Source organism: Sarcophilus harrisii, chromosome 2 (genome assembly GCF_902635505.1).
Source record: "Sarcophilus harrisii chromosome 2, mSarHar1.11, whole genome shotgun sequence".
In the NCBI taxonomy this organism is placed as follows: Eukaryota; Metazoa; Chordata; class Mammalia; order Dasyuromorphia; family Dasyuridae; genus Sarcophilus; species Sarcophilus harrisii.
This window is the reverse complement of record NC_045427.1, coordinates 588,400,733-588,421,765: the sequence shown is the minus strand read 5'-3', so window position 1 is coordinate 588,421,765 and position 21,033 is coordinate 588,400,733. Positions and strand designations below refer to the sequence as shown.

At 33.4% G+C, this 21,033-nt stretch overlaps 1 protein-coding gene across 1 annotated transcript in view; it reads right to left on the bottom strand.

Annotated features, from left to right (window-relative positions):
* HELLS (helicase, lymphoid specific) overlaps window positions 1-21,033 on the bottom strand; it is a 28,109-nt gene that overhangs the window by 2,854 nt on the left and 4,222 nt on the right. Inside the window, exons 3-20 of the mRNA XM_031956092.1 lie at window positions 19,223-19,345; window positions 17,454-17,510; window positions 15,282-15,318; window positions 15,121-15,182; window positions 14,681-14,722; window positions 12,938-13,165; window positions 11,814-11,996; window positions 10,669-10,812; window positions 8,846-9,042; window positions 7,568-7,664; window positions 6,718-6,879; window positions 5,246-5,391; window positions 5,026-5,164; window positions 4,124-4,207; window positions 3,926-4,045; window positions 1,938-2,054; window positions 1,179-1,338; window positions 48-144 (exon numbers count right to left, since the gene is read on the bottom strand). Coding sequence (XP_031811952.1) covers window positions 48-144; window positions 1,179-1,338; window positions 1,938-2,054; window positions 3,926-4,045; window positions 4,124-4,207; window positions 5,026-5,164; window positions 5,246-5,391; window positions 6,718-6,879; window positions 7,568-7,664; window positions 8,846-9,042; window positions 10,669-10,812; window positions 11,814-11,996; window positions 12,938-13,165; window positions 14,681-14,722; window positions 15,121-15,182; window positions 15,282-15,318; window positions 17,454-17,510; window positions 19,223-19,345 — 2,195 coding nt within the window. The remainder of the gene's footprint in view (window positions 1-47; window positions 145-1,178; window positions 1,339-1,937; window positions 2,055-3,925; window positions 4,046-4,123; window positions 4,208-5,025; window positions 5,165-5,245; window positions 5,392-6,717; window positions 6,880-7,567; window positions 7,665-8,845; window positions 9,043-10,668; window positions 10,813-11,813; window positions 11,997-12,937; window positions 13,166-14,680; window positions 14,723-15,120; window positions 15,183-15,281; window positions 15,319-17,453; window positions 17,511-19,222; window positions 19,346-21,033) is intronic.

Here is a 21,033-nt window from a genome sequence, read left to right as displayed (position 1 = left end):
AAAGCTTTTAATTGAAGTTAATAACAACAACAACAACAAAATCTTGCCTTTCATAGTCTCTGGATTTCAATAATTCCATCAGTTCCTGAGGATCCAAGAAGGTCTTAGATTGACTTAATCCAGATTTACCACCTTTGAAATGATCTAAAAACATTTAGAAGGAAATATTAAAAAATATGTAGTTATTAAAACTTTTCCAAGTCAAATTAAAATACTGGAATAGAAATCAAGAAATGTTAAGCATGCCTAAATTTACAGAATGTCCAAATGCTTAATAAAAAAACCAAAAAGATCTAATTAAAGACATTTAATGTACCACTGCTCTCCCTCAAAAGGCCACAATATACAATGGAACAAAAATGCCAATACTTTGTGCAAATACGTATCTGATAATCTTTTATGAGACCATTATTATAGTAATTATAGATACTCTATGCATAGTATAAATTTTACATGATATGGGATTATAGGTAAAACTGAATTTCAGTGTAACTGAACTTTCAGTGAAAGGAATTATATAATTGTGGACAGCAACAGAGCCTTGCATGCTTGTAAGGAATTCTACTTTGATTTCCTCATACTTTAGTACATGTACAACCGTCTGCTTTACCAGCACAACTAAAATTTTTCAATATTACCTCAAATTATACATTCCAAAAGGAAACCATTATGTTTCCCCAAACCCTACTTCTCATTCTCTAGACAAGAGTTGTCAAATATCTGACCTGCAACACTAAATTCAGATTAAAATATAAGAAGGAAATATTTAACACAATAAAAATGTAATAGAATATAATGTATTAAATATGTGGGTTTTCAAAATCAATATGTAGTGCACAGAGATATATGGTGGCATGGCCCCCATTTCTATGTGATTTTGATACCACAGCTCAAAACCATCCTATTAATGAATTTAATAGCATTATTACTCACAGAATTTGTAACATTTACCTACATTAAAAAATACTTAGTTATAAAGCTTGACATCCTCATAATTTACACCCCCTTCCTCCCCCCACCCCATTACTTCACTTCATGTCTTCCTACCTCAATTCTGCCCTCTAAATTTAGTTGAGAAAATAGGAATTTTTTTTTTAAAGTTAAAGCACAACATTATGGAGCAACTCATTGTATAAAATATTCAGAGCAAAGGACTCTGTTACAAAATTGTTAATTACTTTTGTGTATGATGAGTTTTTCTAGTCTTCTCTTAGCAGCAGCTCTTTCCACAATTTTCTGGTCAACAGTATTTGCTGTCACAAGACGATAGACAACAACAGGTTTTGTTTGACCGATTCTGTGACACCTATCTTGGGCCTGAAGATCAGACTGAGGATTCTTGAAACAAAAATTGCAACAGCATTAGCTTAAATTTGCAACAAAATCACTGTACAAAATCCTAGCACAATCAAAAAGTGAAAGATAACAGTATTTGATTTTGAAGCTTTCCTTTCAGAGAAGTTTTGAAAATTTCATTTTATGTCCAAAATAAGAAACTAATTCACTCCAAGTTCTGTGAATTTAAAAAAAAAAAAGTAGTTTCTGAAATGATCTATACTTCTAAAATGTATATTTTTATACAACAATTTAGGAAATGAATCATTAAAAACAAAGTCCTTATCTCCCTTTCTCCTTTATGAAGGTGGAAAACCTTGGGTATGGAATACTATAGATTACATCAGACTCATTTTTATTATGTTGGCTAGTTTTCCTAAACTTTTAAAAAAATTTTCTTATAAGGGATATTTCTCTGGGAAGGGTTGGGGGAGGTATATACTGGTGGCATATCAATTTGCAGATATAAGTTGGGAAATGTATACGATACAAAACTAAAGTTATCAACAAAAATGTATTTTCTCAAAAGGTCTGTACAAAATTCTTCCCAACAAGAATCAAGAACAGGAAAATCCAATCCCAGTACTTACTACTGAACTTACCCAATCACTATCGTAAATGATAACTGTGTCTGCTGCAGTCAAATTAATACCTAGACCACCCGCTCGAGTACTAACTAAAAAGAGGAAAACTTCAGGATCTGTGTTGAACTTGTGCATCTAAAAGAAAAAGAGGAACTTAAGTAAGTAAAAGGAAACCAAAAATTAAAACTGCTAAGTGTAGCAGAATCTAAAATAACTTGGATAAGCCAACTAAACTGAAATACAGAGTACAATTTATTTTAGTACTTCAAAACCCCACAATATTCAGTATGGGTAGTCCCTTCACAATGGCAAATCATAACCTGTCTTTATCTTCATGAAATTGCCTCAGCTGTAAAATTCATCCTCAATGAAGCCAGCCTGGTAATGAATTTCTGACCCAACGCCCAGCCAACAATATAGTGACTTAATTTTGCATCCATTAATCTTCCAATTAATTAAAGGTCTCTGTTCTTTTGCATAGGGAATATGAATGCCTTAGAGAAAAGCAGTAAAAGGTGGTAGTAATTCTATTTTTGGAGGGAATATCCACTGAAAGAAATCAAGAAGATTTCACAGAAAACAAAATAAATTCCCAAAGGAGATGTTATCACTCAAAAGACCAAGACTAAATTTACTTAAGCTTACATCCAGCAAAATATTTATTATGAAGACGAATGATACTTTCAGTAGGAAGAATGATACAATTTTTTATATGTCTTTTACAATCCCCTAAACCCCATAATCACTGTTTAAAGAGGTATGAAACTGGACTCATTTTTCACTTTCTTTTTTTTTGTTCCCTTGGTCACCAAGTGACCAAGTAACTCTTCCTCTGAAATGTCCCTTCTCTTCAACAAACTATCAATCTAACTCAGAAGTGTGGAACACAGCTTGCTTACAAGATTTCAGAACCAGATTAAAATGTTTTGGGGAGCTATATAATTAAAAATGCAACAAAACATAAATAATGATTTTCTAAGTGAACATGCAGAGTGCGGTATGGTTTAGTGGCCCTATTTCTATTTCAGTTCAACACCATGGATATAATTTATCTCCTCATTCTTAAGCAGCTCCCTATAATTTTTCATGGGATCAGATTACTCTCCCTTAACTCCATTTTCACACCATTCTTTCCCAATCTCCTTAGTGGCACATTTTTCTTCTGATAAAACAAGTTCTTTAACCTGGTGTCCTAATTATCTGATAACCCCCTACTTGTCTCAACCCTATTATGATTAACAGCGAATCCTCTGGGTCAGTCTGACCTATTCTTCAGCTGTTCCTAGAAAACAGCATAGAGTGCATCCTCTGATTACAAAGTCATTCGTACTTTCTCTTATTTAAAATCTATTCGTCCTTCAAAACCCAAGCCAAGAAGTGCCCTTTAGCACACATTACTATCTGATACATCCTATTTATACAGTTTTCTGTTTAAATCTCCCCTGCAAATAAATCCTAAGATTATTCAATGTTTCATAAAAATTTTGTCAAGTAAATAACATTGCAGGGAGCCATTTATTCGATTAAAAAAAAATTTGAATGATACAATCTGAGGAAGAATATTCCTATTTTATACTTTGTGTGCATCCTCAATAGTATGGGTATACTGAGCACTTAAAATTCTCACTAAATACTTGAAATGAATAATTGCTTTGACTCAGCTAAATCTTCATTTTAAAAGACATGGAAATTGTCAAGTAACTTAAGATTATAGAGGAGTCATAGAGGAAAAATACTTCTATTTTAGAATGTTATATATAGGTAATAGAAAAGAAATAGTATAGCTAATTACTAAGACAGTATTCCTTTGATTGGCGGTAAAACCTTCTACTGGGCCTTTCTTCTTTTTTCCTCACATAACTCCTGTTACTTCTCCAAGCCACTGTTTTCTAATTTGGAGGGAAAAGGTAGAAGCCCAATTTAAGAATTCATGCATCTAAAAAATGAAATCGGGTACTAGTAGAGAGAACATTTTCAAGAAGCGAATGACATAAATATGCCCTTACATTTTCTTCTCTTTCTACGTAAGACATGGATCCATCCAATCGACTAAAGCTGTAATTTCTAAGATAGCAGTAATCCATCAAAATATCCAACATCATTGTCATTTGTGAAAAAAGCAGCACCTAGAAAGTACATAATACTGAGTGTTTGCTGAAAAAAACAATTACTGAACAAAATTACTTTCCAATTAAATTTAATACCTTATGACCCCTGTTTTTGAGCTCTGGAAGCATCCGATCCAGAATTAAGAATTTCCCTGAACTTGTCACTAATTCTTCATTAATCTTAAAGGCAGGTTAAGAAAAGAACATTAGTAACAAAATAAGCATCATGTTAAAAAAATTTTTTTCTTAAGAATCAAGAGCATAACAAATCATCCTGAAAAAAAGTAATCTACTTCCCCTACTCAATGTATGAATCCTATATAATATATGTAACAGAGAACCAAGAAAACAATGCACACAATGATGGCAATATGAAATTGCTTGGCCTTGAATAAGAATTATACAAACATACATCCCAACCTCATCTGTAAAAATGGGAGACACCAAGCATGTCTCACACAGGGAGAGATAACTGATATGTTGGTTAGTTTTACATTTTTTATAAAGGAAAGGCTTACTGGTTAGGAAAGAGGGAGAGAAATATTAAGAAATAAAGATGATATGAAAGCAAAGAAAGAAACCTATTTTTTAAAATGAAACCAAAGCAAGGAGCATTACCTGCATGGGTAGATTTAGGGTGGAAAGTAATCTAACATCAGGTAGAGCTCAATCTTTCTAAACCTATTTCCTAACTCACAGGGTTTCAGTAAGAAAAAGAATGCATGTAAAGCATTTCATGAAATTCAAAATGCCACATAAATATACAAAGGGAGTTTTGGGCTTCTTACTGTTAAGTTTTTCTATCAATTGGCCAAGCTAGCAAATTCTTAGGAAGAATAAGCATCAAGTTCTGCCTCTGAAATATACTTGCCAGGAGACTCTGAGCTCATTAAGCACCTAAGCAATTAAGATTAAGACACAGATCTACATTAGTGGAAGGTTCCCCATATCAATGAAATTAAGGTAAATCAAAATGGCAAATGCTATTAGTCACTTACCTGAAATTCTTGTGTGACAGGATCTAGAGGGTATTCAATGAGGTATGGGTGGTTACAACATTTGCGAAGAAGCATCATAATGTTCTGTAGCTTTAAATTAACTTCTGATTCTATCGGAATACTCATTTCTACCACAGGTCTAGGAAAAATACAAAGACATGAATACACAGCAAACATTAAAAGTACTTTTTGGTATAAAGATACTTATTTAAATACACACCTTTGTGATTCCATCTCTGGTTGCATTTGACTAATCAATTTTTCTAACTCATCAGGTACATTATCATCCTCAAATGTACTATAATTAATCAATTTTCTGCTTCTGCGTTTTGGTCTTCCTGTGGGACTCAGCTCAATAGTTTCTTTCTATAAGATACCAAGAAATACTTGTATGAGAAATTATTTCTATTTACTTCCCCCAAAATATATTATTTTATATACTTCCCAAATCACAGGCCTCTGAAAAGAACATTATCTTCACTACATTTTTTTCTTTCAACATTATTTAACATTTTATGAGAGCCTACTGACTAGATGGCACTAAATTATAAATGATTTATGAATAAATTCTAAAGGTTAAATGTTCTTAAATGAATATATTTGGTTCTGTTAAATGTGGTGATTACATACAAAAATAAATAATTAACACTAAAAGGAGCAACAGAGAATGGAAACATTTTGTCCACAGTAACTACTTTATTTGTGCCACCCTATGAGGCAGGTGCTTTCAGTATCTCACTTTAAAGATAAGGAAACTGCCTGCACAGTTTTTGGGGTTTTTTGGGAGGCGGGGGGAGAAATAGTGGAGAGTTTAAGAATACTTCATATAATCAGCAACAACTTGGAAACCTCTCTCTCTCTCTTTTTGCTGAGGCAATTGGGGTTAAGTGACTTGCCCAAGGTCACACAGTCAGGACATGTCTGAGACCATATTTAAACTCAGGACTTCCTGACTTCAGGGCTGATGCTCCATCCACTGCACCACTTAGCTGCCCCTTGGAAGCCTTCTCTTGAAAGAGATAAGTAAATACAACCACTCTCAAATTTGCTATAAGAAAGAGCAAGGAAAAAAATAAGAGAAAATAAGACAAACTCCTATACCTATCCTTATTACACCCTCTCTACAAAAATAAAATTAATGGACATGGAATTCCTATCCTGGTTCTCACATTTACTACCTAAGTTGAATAGGCAGTCATTGAACTTCTCTGGGTTTGTTTGCATGTTTTAAAAAAAAGTGTTGAGGTAGGCAGGAAGTTGTTAGTGGAAGACAGCTGGGTTAGATGTCCTCTAAGGTCCTTTCTACCTTTAACACGAAGAGCTAATCCCCATTATAGGTTCATGCACTTCAACTGATTCATTTGCTTCAAGCATGTCCCTATCTTGGCAGACATGATTTATAACTATAGTGTCTCTATTTTAGATATTATATATACTATTAGCAGCTAGGTGACATAATGGATAGAGTAACAAGCCTGGAGTCAGGAAGATATCAATTCAAATCTGGCCTCAAGCATTTACTAACTGTAAGACCCTGTTTGCCTCAGTTTCCTCATTTGTAAAATGAACTAGAGAAAGAAATGGCAAACCATTCTGGTATCTCTGCCAAGAAAATCCCAAATGGAGTCACGAAGAGGCAGATGAATAAAACAACTCAGCAACAACAAATATAAATTCCACTTCAAAAAATACCTTACTGCTTCCAAACATTTTTGAAATTGTACGGTTTACAATTGCGGTATAGAAGATTTCTTGTTTCTTTGAAAGAGGTGCATACACTACTACTTCTCGTTTAGGAGGAACCTCAAGTGCAACATCAGATTTTAGTCTCCTCAGTAAGAAAGGGGTTAGAATCTAGAAAAATAATAAAGGAAAATAAAATAAGATGACCCATCCCCTTGAACTAGAGAGCAGTCCTCATTTTTGTCCCCAAAATTCTAGTCTCAGACCACTCCAGTTGAGATGAATCTCTCAAGTACTAGAATGTAGTAACAATTTTTATTTGGGAATTATGTACATAATTCTGTTTCCCAAAGTTCACCTTTTTGCCCTGCATTTCTAAGTCTTTCGTTTATACCTGGTTATATTATTCTGTCTGAACATTTTCAGCAGCTAGTCACTCACTATCGCCCAAATTAAAAACTACTCTGCTTGGTATTGAAAACATTTCAAAAATTTAACACAATCTTTTTTTCAAATTTCATGTCAATCTCCCCAAATACCCAATCCCCCAGTATATTCTGCCAAAATGAACAATTCAAGGAATATTCACCTCCTCCTCAACCCCTAAAACAGACATTGTATTTTCACACCTTCATAAATTTTCCTAGGTTGTTCCCTCCTCTCAGAATGCCTTTCCTTCCCAGGTACACTCATAGAACTTTAAAGCCCAATTTCAAAGGCCACTTAAAAAATCCACTTCCTTACCTTGCCCTTACCAGATATCACAAATCACTGTTCTGTAATTCTATGATTCTAATAACAGTTTTTTATACACACAAAACATACTCTCACACTCTCCAAAAAAAACAAACAAAAAAACCTGGTGAAGCATATGTAAAACATTCTGTTCCCTTTCTTTAGCAACGATGTCTTCAGCGATTTCTGTGAGACTATTTATGTCAAACCAGGATTCAAAACTAGAGGAAGAAGAATAAAATCCTAAGTTATTCAGTTCATTAAATAATTAACATGCTAAATTCAAAAATGTTTCTCTATGTAACTTTTATATTAGTTAACTTTTTTGTTTTGTCATAAAATACATATAAAAAGTTTTATCACAAGTTTAACTACTTGGTGATGTAATTTTTTGCAAAAAAGTTAACAAGGTAATCTACTAAAAAGCTTTCCAGGCTAAACACAATGAAAAATGTCCTTAAAAATATAAAAATTTATAGAACTGTATTGTATTACTTCTCTAACAATATTTATTATCAGATTATCCACACAAATAATTTGAGCACTCAATTTATTTTAAATGAAAAAAATATATACATATATATTAACAGTAATACAAATATTGTTGCTGTTACACTAATATAATTAATGATTAATATACTAATAACTATTCTTGTACTATTGGCTATTGATAACACTTAATGACCTGAAAGTGGCAAGCTAGCTGTGACCCAGTTTTTAGTGGTGGTTTTTTAAAACCTGGTTTTAATGACACTTTATGCAGTGCCAAACATCTGCTGCATGACTTACCCTAGTATTTTCTGGAAGATCCCTTCCAGCTTTAAAGCCTATGATCCTCTAATAAGCTGTGTAACCAATAATTCTCACCTTAAAACTTTTAAGTACTTCTAAATATGTCCCAAGATTCTAAAGAAAGATAATGCATGAGGTTCTTTCTTGGTATACTGGGTGACCACAAGAGGGAAAGAAAACAAACATTTATGAAGTATCTTTTCTGTGACTGTCACTGTGCATCACAAATACCACCTCGATTTATCCTCACAACAAGGTATTAAGAATATTAGGTCACATTAAGTGTGTCTGAGCTGAGGCTGGATCTGAAATCAGGTCTTTCTGACCTCCCCTTGACCATAATAAACAGGAATAATATGCTAGAGTAACACATTTTTGTCCTCATCAAATCTTAGTAGATACCTAAATACTTTAGAAGCCATCTTCTCTTGATTTCTTTAAAGTACTTTTGTGTTAATTTGCAGTATATAAAAACACATGTATAATAACAACAGGATGGAAAACTTTTAGTATTCAGTTACCCAGAAACAAACAGATCAGAATCACCTTATTTTTATATATTGATATATTTTTTTTCAAAACACATAAAAATCCAACTATTCCAGCCTACCTTTTCAAGTCATCAAAAACATCTGGCAACAAAAAATTTAGCAATGACCAGAGCTCTGCTAAATTGTTCTGCAAGGGTGTACCAGTCAACAGAAGTTTGTTGTCAGCATTGAATCGCTTTAATTCCCTGATCAGACGACAATTCATGTTCTTAATTCTGTGTCCTTCATCTACTATTAAATATTTCCAGTAACAATGCTAGAAAAAATGATTTCAAGAGTGTCACCTCACAATTTTGCATTATGTGAATAAAGCAAATGTTAAATATGACATTTCCAGCCCCACTGTGTTAGAAATTGGTGAATAAAAACACACACATTTCTATACTAAATAAGGAGTCAGGGATTTCCCAATACCAATTCAGCTCTGGAAGCCAATGTGCAACTTATTTTCTTAAAGAGAAGATTAAAGCATTCAAGGTTTAACAACAACAACAAAAAATAGGTTTAAGTAACGATCCCAGAATCACATGGCCAGAGGATATAAAGACTAGAACCCCACCAGGTCTCTAAACATTTCACCAGTGATTCAAGTTTTTCCTGTGTATCCCCCCATTAGCAAAAAGAAACTTTTCACATGTACCCCAATGTACATGTAGTTAATTAATAGATAAGCATGTATGAAGTGCTTACTATGTGCCAGGCACATGCTAAGCACTAGATCTAAACATACACAACTTCCTGGGGTCAGGGGTCATTGCAGGCCTCGCTATACTGCACTGCCTTGTAAATGCCTAAAGGTGGCTCAGCACTGTGGTGAGATCAATGGATGTGAAGTCCAAGGATCTTAGTCAAAGCTTTCCTCTGCCTTTTCCTGAACCTCAATTATCTTTTGAGTAACATAAAATGGAAGAAAACAAAGGTCCTTTCTACTCCAACTCTATGGTCCTGTTGTTTCTTAAAGCCCATTTTAAACCCAAATATTCCATGGCTCTGAGGACTGGGATAATAGCTAATAATTCCCAAGCTGGTTTCTCTTTATTTTGCTTATTATCTTCTCTAATAACACTTACGATAAAAACCACTATTCAAGACGTCTCAAATCCTATTTCCAGGTAGTAAAATCAGAAATTAAAAACCCACCAGCAAGAGTCCATTGAGTAAGAAACATCACAGAAGCACAGTTAAAGAAAGAAAGAAAACAGCCAATACAAACACAAAATGGTGAAAAAGAGATTATAGCATTCAAGTGAGCAGTAAATAAGAGAAAATGCAGGCAACAAAGATGGAAAGGACTTATTTTTCCTTGTCCAGGCTACCTTTTTACTGACAAATAAAGCAGCTTCAGCACTTACAAATTTTTGTAATTTACAAAAGTAGGAATAAACATATCATAAAAGAGAGCCATAAATTAACTCATTAGTGCTCCCTAATATTTCCTGCCATGGTCTTGCTTATATTTGGCTTGCCAGCCTGTTCATATGTAGAAACGGAATAAGATGAACTTCAAGAGAAGCCCTGAATTACATTTTAAGTAGTAGGCTGGATAAATTCATCTAAATAAAAATGACCTTAAATATTTAAGCGTCATACCAATGGCTAGATAGATCATAGTACAAATGGTACTAAAAGGTAATGACAACAGTTGCTAACTTTCAATCAGCTCTATTTTGAGAGAGTAAAAGCCCTAACAAATGCCAACTGCCACAAAGGGATCTGGGCAAATGTTTTTGATGAACTGAAGATGAGGAGGGTATAAAATCTAGAAAACAACTCTGAGTTCATAGTCTACTAAAAACCAGTTTTACAAGATACACAGGATAGCATGTTGCACAGATTATAATAAACAAGTCTATTTGGAATCATATAAAGCTGATTTGTGTACCTGTAGAGCATTTCTGTCTCTCATTGCTATTTCAAAGGATGTAATTACCACAGGATGTATCTGCAACGTCCCTTCACGTTTATGAATCTTTTGTGCCAATTTTCGACGTTCTTGTTGATCTCCATGATACAACATAATAGGAATCTAGGATGATAGCATTATTTATGATAATTATAGTCATTTTATCTATGATAAACATAACAATTTACATAGATTTGATAAAAGAGCTAAAATTCTTCAATTACCCTCCTTACATGTTAGTTTGTTATTCAATAAACTGAATGCAATATTAATTTATCTTGTTATAAAGGAAAAGTTTTTTTCAATTTCCACTTTACAATATCATATTGATTTCTTCCGTCTTTCCATCCTACTCATTACTGGAAAAGAAAAAAAAAATATTCTTCCCACTCCAGATTGAAGCTTCCATCATGATAAGCAGATATGTGAAAGGCAGAATAAGGAATCAAAGAGAGCTAAATAAAAACTTTGGTGATTAGAAAGATGATGGTGCCCTTGGAAAAAATAGGGTCATCAAAAGGAGATGTCTAGGGCAAAAAGTTGTTTTAGACATATTAAGTTTGAGGTGCCAAGGAAACATTCAATTTGAAATTCCCAATAGCAATAACATATGGTAAGCAAAACCTACGGTATGCATAAGTCTATGTCATTTAAAAGTATCAAAAGCGATTATGAATAGAAAAGGAGGTGAGGTGATCACATAGAGAATGAAAACCAATGGATTGATAAAATAATGACATATTGGTACCTTCAAAATATTGTAAAGACCTAAAAGCAGGCCTAAAGTATATTGGGTACATTGTCTAATATTCAGTTTTTTAAACTGTGATCTTCAATTCTATATGGGGTCTTGTAACAATGTAGAGATTGTGAAATTATAACTTATCAATAAATGTTTGATTTGTATGCTTATTTTATATATCTATATACCTAGGGTCACATAAAAATTACTCGGGTCAAAAGAGGTCACAAGTAGAAGTTTAAGAAGCCCTGCTCTAATGTAAACATATACAAAAATTTGGATAAGATGCTCTGGAAGAATTATTAATTCACAATGGATAGTAAAAAAAAAAGTACTTTAATGAGAGCACTGATCCATCAAATTATAAGAAAATAATTCTTACTTGTGGTGTAAATCTTCTGAATTCAGCCATCCAGTTAGGAAGTGTAGACAAAGGACCACACACAAGGAATGGTCCAGGTACTCCTCTCTCAACCATCAATGCAATTGTAGCAATGCACTGAACAGTCTTTCCTAATCCCATTTCATCTGCTAAAATTCCATTAATACCATTTTCCCAAAGCATCTGCATATACCAAAAGGAAAAAAAAAAAAAATCTGTAATCAAATCCAGAAAGATCCAATTTATGCTTTTCATGAGAATTTCATGGTAGCATTAATTGAAGAAAACAACACTAAGATAAACTCCAAACAAACAGTTGCTTAAATAATTGTGGCTTTCTGAGTGTTTTGATTGTTAGGTATAGTGGCTACAATGAGGTATTTAAGATAGAGACACGGTATGAGCCCAGTTGACTAGGTTCACCTTCAAGATTGACTGATTTATCACAGCCATCATGTGTAATCTGATAGTTTATCAGGATGGCTGTGATAAATCAGTCAATCAGATTACACGTGATTTCAGCTTTTGGATATGTAGGACTTACAATACTTTTTCACTAAAGAATTGGTGTACTTGAAGAATCTGATCCTCAACTTAAATTAGTCCCAGTGAAGTGGACTTTAAATAGCCAGATGCAAGCCATGAGTGGAACCAGAATGGTGCCAAGAAACCTGAATTCTTGTTCTACTTGCCTCTAAATAGATACATGATCTGCCTAAGTCAGAAGCTATCTGGGCCTGTTTATTTATCTGTAAAGTATGGCTTAAATGATCTTTAAGATAAAAATTCTATAAATGCTACCAGATCCAGAAGATTTTGATGACAAATTGCCCAGCATGTCTGTCCATGTTTGGATAAATCTTATAAATTAAGATTGAAATCATACGAGGCTTAACTTGAAGTGAATGTACTTTTCAGAACTTGTGATGTCTAGGGTCTCTGTCAAGAGGGAATGTCATATAGCATACTTGAAAATCACCCAGCCAAACCATAAACTTACAGCATAGTTAAAATTAAATGATAAATTAGGTTTCTTCATTTTACAGATTTAGCACAAACAGAATTACAGTGAACAATGAAAAATAAACTTTTAAATGAACTTTTATTAAAGTAGTAATTCCTACCCTAAGCCACTCCATGCCTTCTACTTGGTACCATCGCATTATTCCTCCTGTAAAGTGCTTTGGTTGTTGAAAGGGTACTGATTGGCCATTACATTTCCTTACTGGGTCTAGAAAGTATTTAGCATTATGTCGAACAACCTGAGATAATCTATCTTTAATCACACTATTTGTATCACTACTTTTCTGAAGATCTTCTACAGAAAGTTGTAAAGAAGAAGAACTTTCATCCTATAAGAGAAGAAAAAAACATTATAAATTCAAGCTTACAAGGGCAACTTCAGTCTGATTTATTTATCAGAGGATTTGGTCAATGTTATAAACTTCCCTAGATCTTCAAATATTCATTTGTACAATACAGTACAGAAAACAGACCACACCTTTGGGCAAATCCCTGGAAATGTCTGCCACCTCCCTTCCTCTCCCTATCTCTCCCATTCTCTGGAATGTGATTATAAAACTGTCCCATCCTATATAGACTTCTAAAAAACACTCTGTGAGGAGTGTTCCCCTATTCCTTGTATTCCAATAAAGCCATTTGCTCTTAGGAGCCTTTTCCTAGAATGTTATTTCCTAAACTCCTAAAAAACCCTTCTCAGACACAATTCTTTATCTTCAGTTTGAAAGTAAACTAAAGAGGAAACATTTTAGCTTTCAGAAAGCATGATTAATCTTCACTCACATGCAATTTGAGGAATGGAAGAAATTTTATCAAACATAGTATTACATACATATGTAGTATAACATTAGACATTAAGGGGAAAATCAGGGTAAGATAAAATAGCTATGTTCTCATTCAAAATTCTGCACTTCCTTTAAAATTATAACTTTTGCTTTGTTACAAAGGACAACCCAATTCATCACCCCAGCTTGACATTCAGTAACTAACTTCCTCCGAATTATATTTATTGTGTTTACTTAAAATGTGAAGATGTCAGCAAGGTTTGGGCTCAGATTAGAGAAGTTAAATGGCTAAAAATTTGGAAATCCAAATACATCCAAAAGATACATAAAAGGAAGAAATTAATTAAATGTTTTCAGGCAAAACTAAATATTCAAAGTTAAGTTTTGAGAAATAAGAGATGAAGGTTAAAGAAACCCTAAAACCTTAGTGTGAAAATTACTCACACAGTATATGTAATATATAGATCTATGCCATAAAAAGTATCAGTTTCCCTGTTTATTAATATAGATTAATGCCAAATACATAATCTTAAACCTAATTCATATACCAAGACCCAAATACAAATATACCAAAAGAACAAATGAAGAACATTACTGACCAACAAGCATATTAAAAAAAAAAAAAAAAAAAAAAAAAAAAAGGTAATTTTTTTTGGTTAGAAGAAAAACCACATGGGTAAGGGTGTGTCAGTAAAGTCCTTAAAGAGAAGTTGGCATTTGAGTTGAGCCTTTTAAGAACCTGGGAATTCAAGAGACAGATGAGTATATTCCCAGTGTGAGACAGATGCGGTATGTAAGAGAATACCCAAAAAGCCAGTTTAATTGTCCCATAGTGTTCATTGAAGGGAGTAATGCATAATGACTAGGATGAAGGTTGGTTGTGAATGGCAGAAACCATATGGCTGTTAATGGGAGGGAATCATTCTATAGGTAAGAGATGACAAGAATTGGGGGAAGAGACTGAGCTGGTACTTGGGAAAGGCAAAGAAGAACTAGTGTGCGGCTAGCGCTCAGAAAAAATGCACAATTCAAATTTGGCTTTATTATTAATAAATCACTTACCCAATTGTCTTCCTTCTTCTTTTTAGCCACTGACAAAATTTCCTTTAAAAAACAAGGCAGAAAAAGATGAAATTAAAAACATTTTCCTGTTAAATAAATAGATCATTTTATTGAGCTCCTAATATACCAAATACTATGAGATAAAAGACATAATGCACATATGGGAAAACTGGTAAATGGAAGTGAATTGACTTGTGTTAGGAAAATTCTAAAGAAAAGCACCAAGTGTGTAACTTAATAGAGAAGACAGACCCGAGTTGTGCTGAGTAGGATTTGGAAGTGGATAACAAAAGGAATGGCACTCCAAAAAACAGAATGGGCAAAGGTCAGAAATAGAAAGAGGAATAGAAGGAAATGAGCAGCCTGACTAGCTAAATGCTAAACTACTTTCACAGTATTTCTAAATGCCTGGATTTAGAGATGTTTTATGCTTTCTTTACCTCTTTCGACATGACTTCTGAAATATTATATTCTTCTTCTCTGCCCCTTTTCTTTTTTGCAACTACAAAAATAAAAATAAACAAAAAATAAAAATTATCATCTTGACAAGCTCTAAAAGAAAATATAACTTTCAAAAAACTACGACAAAAGATTAACCTACCTGGTTTTTCTTCAGTTGTATCAGCTGATTTTTTCCCCTGCAGAGTAAATATTTACAATATCAATTTTTTTTCTTAAGTTCCTTAGTCATATGACAAATATTGTTTTATTAGGAAATTGGAAAAACTAGTCAGTTTGGGGAAAAAAATTAGATGCATGACAGACGCTGAAAAAATAAAATAAAACAAAAAAACAAAATTCCATTCCTGTAGCTTGTAGCACTTAAGAGGACTAAAAAAACACAGATCATATTCAGTATTACAGATTATGCCAAAAGTGCAAACATTCTTGATAGTTACGTTCTGTGACCATTGGTAAATAATCCAGGGGCTTCAAGACAAGTGTCTCTTATCCATGGAATTTAGGCATTTACATAGGGAACTATTCTTCCCTTATTGATCTCTGGTGGTATACATATCATCTTATACTTTCTCTTGAGTAGGAGAAAAGAGGAATCAACACATACTCCACTTTAAAATTTTTGTTGCTCATCCTTATTTAAGAATATTTTATGAACACCAGGATGGGAAGGGGAGAAAAGATAAGATGGAAGTAGAGGGAGCATGGTTTAACAATCTCTTTTGAAACCTTCAGCCTTAGAAGGAATCGAGGGAACTAGACATGATCCACAAATCCTCTGGGGTACTGGAAAAGCACACACACACACACATCACCAAGGCATAGAAAAAAAGAGGAAAAGATCTAGGCTTTCGGGGCTTGGAGGGAAGGGGGGAAAGACAGAATTTTTTTTTTTTTTGGCATGGCAATTGGGGTTGAGTGACTTGCCCAGGGTCACAGAGATTAAGTGTTTAGTGTCTAAGGTTGTATTTGAACCAGGTCTTCCTGACTCCAGGACCAGTGGTCTATCCATTGTGTCATCTAGCTGCCCCAGCAATTACTTTTAACAGAATGAAGAACACACCAAAAATAAGTAACAAGCAAACAACAACAACAAAAAAAAAAATTTGAGGAGGGAAGGAGAGAAGGAAGGGAAGGAAGCAAGCTTAAGATTTATAAAGGCAACCCTTAGACCTTGATATCTAAAAGGCTGGTTTTAAATACAACCTTAAACAAATGATTTAGCTTTAAAATGATGAATAATCAACAACCAGACTTGGAATACAACCAGTTAAATTAGCCTTTTCATTTGCTTTCCTTTATTCCCTTTTTTGAGTTTAAAGTATTAAAAAAAATGATTAGAAACCACTTCTATATAACAAGCTTATAGATTCTCCATAAGCCCATTTTCTGTTTGGGAATTATATAACCCAAAATAAACACTTTGCCCAAAGCTGATAGAATTGCTTATAAAATGGTCTAATGAAATCTGGCAAGTTTACAAATTAAAAAGAATCAAAAGGGATCCCAGAACAAGGGCAACCTGTTCTGTCCAATCCCTGTACTGTAAATGCACTGCCGTGGGCTGTTTTTTTGTTTGTTTGTTTGTTTGTTTTGGGGGGGGGTTTCTGGTCACATTCAGCTAATACATACCATATGCAAATATGTTGCTCATGTTGTGTGCAATGTACTGAAAAGCAGGAAAGTAGTATATCTGAAATTTCAGGAACAGTAACAAAGATCTCTCCTGGAATCTGCTACTCTTTCTAGTATAGAGTTATTGCCTTTAGTGTCTAACTGAAAATTTAGGTAACTGCTATAACAAAATGCTAATCATCATGATTTTTTGGACTCTGGGCTATGGGTAGAAACATAAGACAAATCGTCTCAAGAAAGACCTATGGGAGACAAAAATTCCAGGAAAAATCAATCCAAATTGCTTCCCATTAGGGAAATAGTTAACAGTCTCATGTTAATTTGTCCAAAATGTTTATTATGAGCATTTACTATATTTCTCACTAGAATGCATAATAAATACAGGTGAAATGTTTAAAAAAAAAAAAAAACAGGAAGGAAAAGTTTTAAAAGAATATTACAGGGGGCAGCAGATAGGTGGTGCAGTAGATAGTGCACCAACCCTGAAATCAGGAGGACCTGAGTTCAAATCTGGCCTCAGAAACTTAATACTTCCTACTGTGTGACCCTGAGCAAGTCACTTGATCCTAATTACCTAAATAAAAAACAAAAAAGAATATTACATATTTTACTGAGGGTATTTTCCTGTCAACATGAGAATCAGAAACTTCTCCCAAGATATAAAGATTTAACAGATTACCTTTGAAACTTTTAAAGCTTCCTTTTTTCGTTCTAATTTCTCCTTCCTCTTCTGTTCCTGAGAAAAGATACCTTAGTGTCCTTAAAGTATATACAATTAAAGGCATTTTGTTTTTTCCAAACTATCTAAAGATAATTTTCAATATTCATTTTTGTAAATCTTTGTATTCCAAATTTTTCTCCCTCCCACCTTTACTTCCCCCCTCCCCAAAACAGCAAGCAACCTTGTTTGGATTAAATATGTACAATCTTTTTAAACATATTTTCATATTTGTCATGTTGTACAAGAAAAATCAGACCAAAAAGGGGGAAAAAACATGAGAAAGGAAAAAAAAGTGAAAATACTACTCTTTAGTCCACATTCAGTCTCCATAATTCTTTCTGGATGCAGACGGCATTTTCCATCCCAAGTCTACTGGAATTGCCTTGAATCACCTCATTGTTGAAAAAAGCCAAGTCCATTATCATCACATAATCTTGTTGTTGCCGTATACAATGTTCTCTTGGTTCTTCTCACTTCACTCAGCATCAGTTCATCTAATCTTTCCAGGCTTTTCTGAAATTAGCCTGATTATCATTTCTTATTGAACAATAATATTCCACTCAGCATCAGTTCATCTAATCTTTCCAGGCTTTTCTGAAATTAGCCTGATTATCATTTCTTATTGAACAATAATATTCCATTATATTTATACACCATAAATTATTCAGTCATTCCCCAATTAATAAGACATTCACTGTTTCCAGTTCCTTGTCACTACAAAAAGGGCAGTTACAAATATTTTTTACACATGTGGGTCCTTTCTCCCCTTTTATGATTTTTCGGGATACAGACCCAATAGTGACACTGCTGGATCAAAGGGTATGCAGTTACATATAACCCTTCAAGCATGGTTCCAAAATTGTTCTCTAGAATGTTTGGATTTCACAACTTCACACACAATGCATTTAGTATACCACTTGTCCCTCATCCCCTCCAACATTTATCATTATTTTTGCCTTGTCAGCTAATCTAAAAGGTGTGAGGTGGCACCCTTATAGTTTACATTTCTCCAAGTGATTTAGAGCACTTTTTCACATGTCTGGAAACGGCTTTAAATTTCTTCATCTGAAAATTGTTCATATTCTTTTGACCATTTATCATTTGGGGAACTACTTGTATTCCTATAAATTTTAGTCAGTTCTCTATATATTGAGAAGCCTTTATAAGAAACACTGGCTGTAAAAATTATTTCCCAGCTTTCTGCAACGACTTCTTGACTTACAGAATCATAGTTCTGAAAGGGAAATACTTTAAAAACCATAATAGTCCAAGCCTCTCATTTTGTAAACAAGGAACATTGCTCCAGATCAAACAGACAGAGCCAAAAAGCAAAGGCAATTTCTTTTATATCAATTCTATCTATCTAGTATTTTCCCATTATACCACAGATAAATGTTCAAACGACTCCTATTCCTAAATCCTATTAAAAAAAGCAACACTATTACTAAATTTGCTGGGTCAAATTTGACCTTAGAAATGAGTTCTGCTGACTCCAAAGCCAGAGCTTTCTCCCCTTTGCCATTAAACTGCCCTTGTGAAGACTATCCTGGTTAAATTCAGAGTGACAGAAAATTGATGAGCAGATAAATTCTGGCCATACTCAATTCATGAAGATCTAGATGTTTTGGGATAATGCAATCTATGTCATTCATGTGTACTAAAGAACATGTTTATTTTAAATATTTTACCTTTAGATTAAAAACTACCAACTATTTTCAATTACTTACCTCCATTTGTTGCTGTTCCATTTTGGTCAACAAAAATTTGGAGTATATGTTGCTTTTTTCAAGCAAATGTTGAAGTCTCTTGTAACGAATTTCATTAGAATCTCTATCCCAAGACATACGAGCCTACCAACAAAAGATTTTTTTCACTTATTATTCCATGCATTTCTCAAATATAAATTTTTCTATACTAGATGCTATGACAATTGTTTTAATGTTTATATAACCTGAATAAAACAAAGCAATTATACAAATACAGCTTACTTACATATATGTAAGCATATGTAATTAGAACCAGAGTTAAAGAGAAAAGCAACTAGTACCTTATTTAAAAACAAAACAAAAAATTAATTATTTAATTTAATTTTAAATTTTCTTAAAATGCTTTTGGGTAAAAACTCTAAAAGTATGGTAAAATTCAAACATATTTTATGGAATAGGAAATTGTTGCTAATTACATTAACATAATTAAATGCTGGGGTTTCTTTTAAATAAAATATAAAAGAAATACTGTACTAGCTTGGCCTTCCAGGAGTAGATGACCTTGGCTTTTCTTGAATTATGCTAGCAAAACACAAACTCTAGATATAACTCTAAGAATAACTTTCAAGGAAGGGTTCAAAGGACTGGATAGCAGTCATCTAAGGATTAGCCTAATTAAGTTCAAAAAAGGCTTATCACCAGAAAGTCTGTCAGCATAGGAGATATTTTTTTCAGATTCAGGAAAACAATTACTAAAATATGGAGAGATTAAAATCTGCATGAATAAACATAGATACTTTAGTCTAAATTACTATTTGTCCTAATATTTTCTTCTGCTGTGACAGCACATTATTTAACTTAACATTATTTAACTTTTTATATACTATATATTGAAAGCACAGTTCCCATCAAAAAAACCTGGGTTAATGCTCTGTCTCAGACACTAATCAGCATTCTACAGTATTCGGAACCAGAAGAGACAAAAGAGATCATTTAGTCCAACTCTTTCATTTGGTAGATGAAGAACTGATGCCCAGAAAAGCTGAATCACTGTCCAGGCACAGAGGTTCTGACAGTCTCTCCACTAATTACCCCACAGACGGAGTGCATTATGCATGCTATGGGATAAGACTTCAAAAGAAAAAAAATCCACAAAAAACACAAACCCTTTCCCCTGTTTATCTAGATGAAGCCATAAGACACAAATTCACAAAAAAGAAATAATACTTCTGTCAACTAAGGAATAAAAGCTGATCTGAGACAGAAATATTACTATGACCTAGAATAGTTAAGCTTTAAGAGGGAAAAAAAGCAAACTACTTACTGACCATGATTCAATTTGCCCCAATCCTCCCTTCCAGTCTTATCTTCCCCAATTATATTCCTAAATGAACATTTGACTTTACTCAGATTGATGAAATTACAGAACATATTCATCCTTGCTTCAAGGCTTTTGCTTAAAACATATCCCTCCCACACCCTCACTCCCAATAAAGAATGTCCTTTCCCATTCTATTTCCAATCTAAATATTAACCCATTCCTAAATGACTAAGTAGAGCAACACTTATTCTATAAAATATAACCTGACTACTCCAAATACATCGTCAGTGTATTATTTAAAAAAAAAAAAAAAAACTCAGGAAAAGATAAAAAATTCCACTCAAAATAACTAAGGGACATATATAAAAATAAAACCAAAATCCTTTTTAACAAAAAATACAGTCAAACAAAATAATTTCCCACACAATAGTATAGTAGCTTTTTTGTTTTAGTAGCAAAGAACTGGAAACTAAGACTATCCACCAAGAGAATAATTATAATTAATGAAATA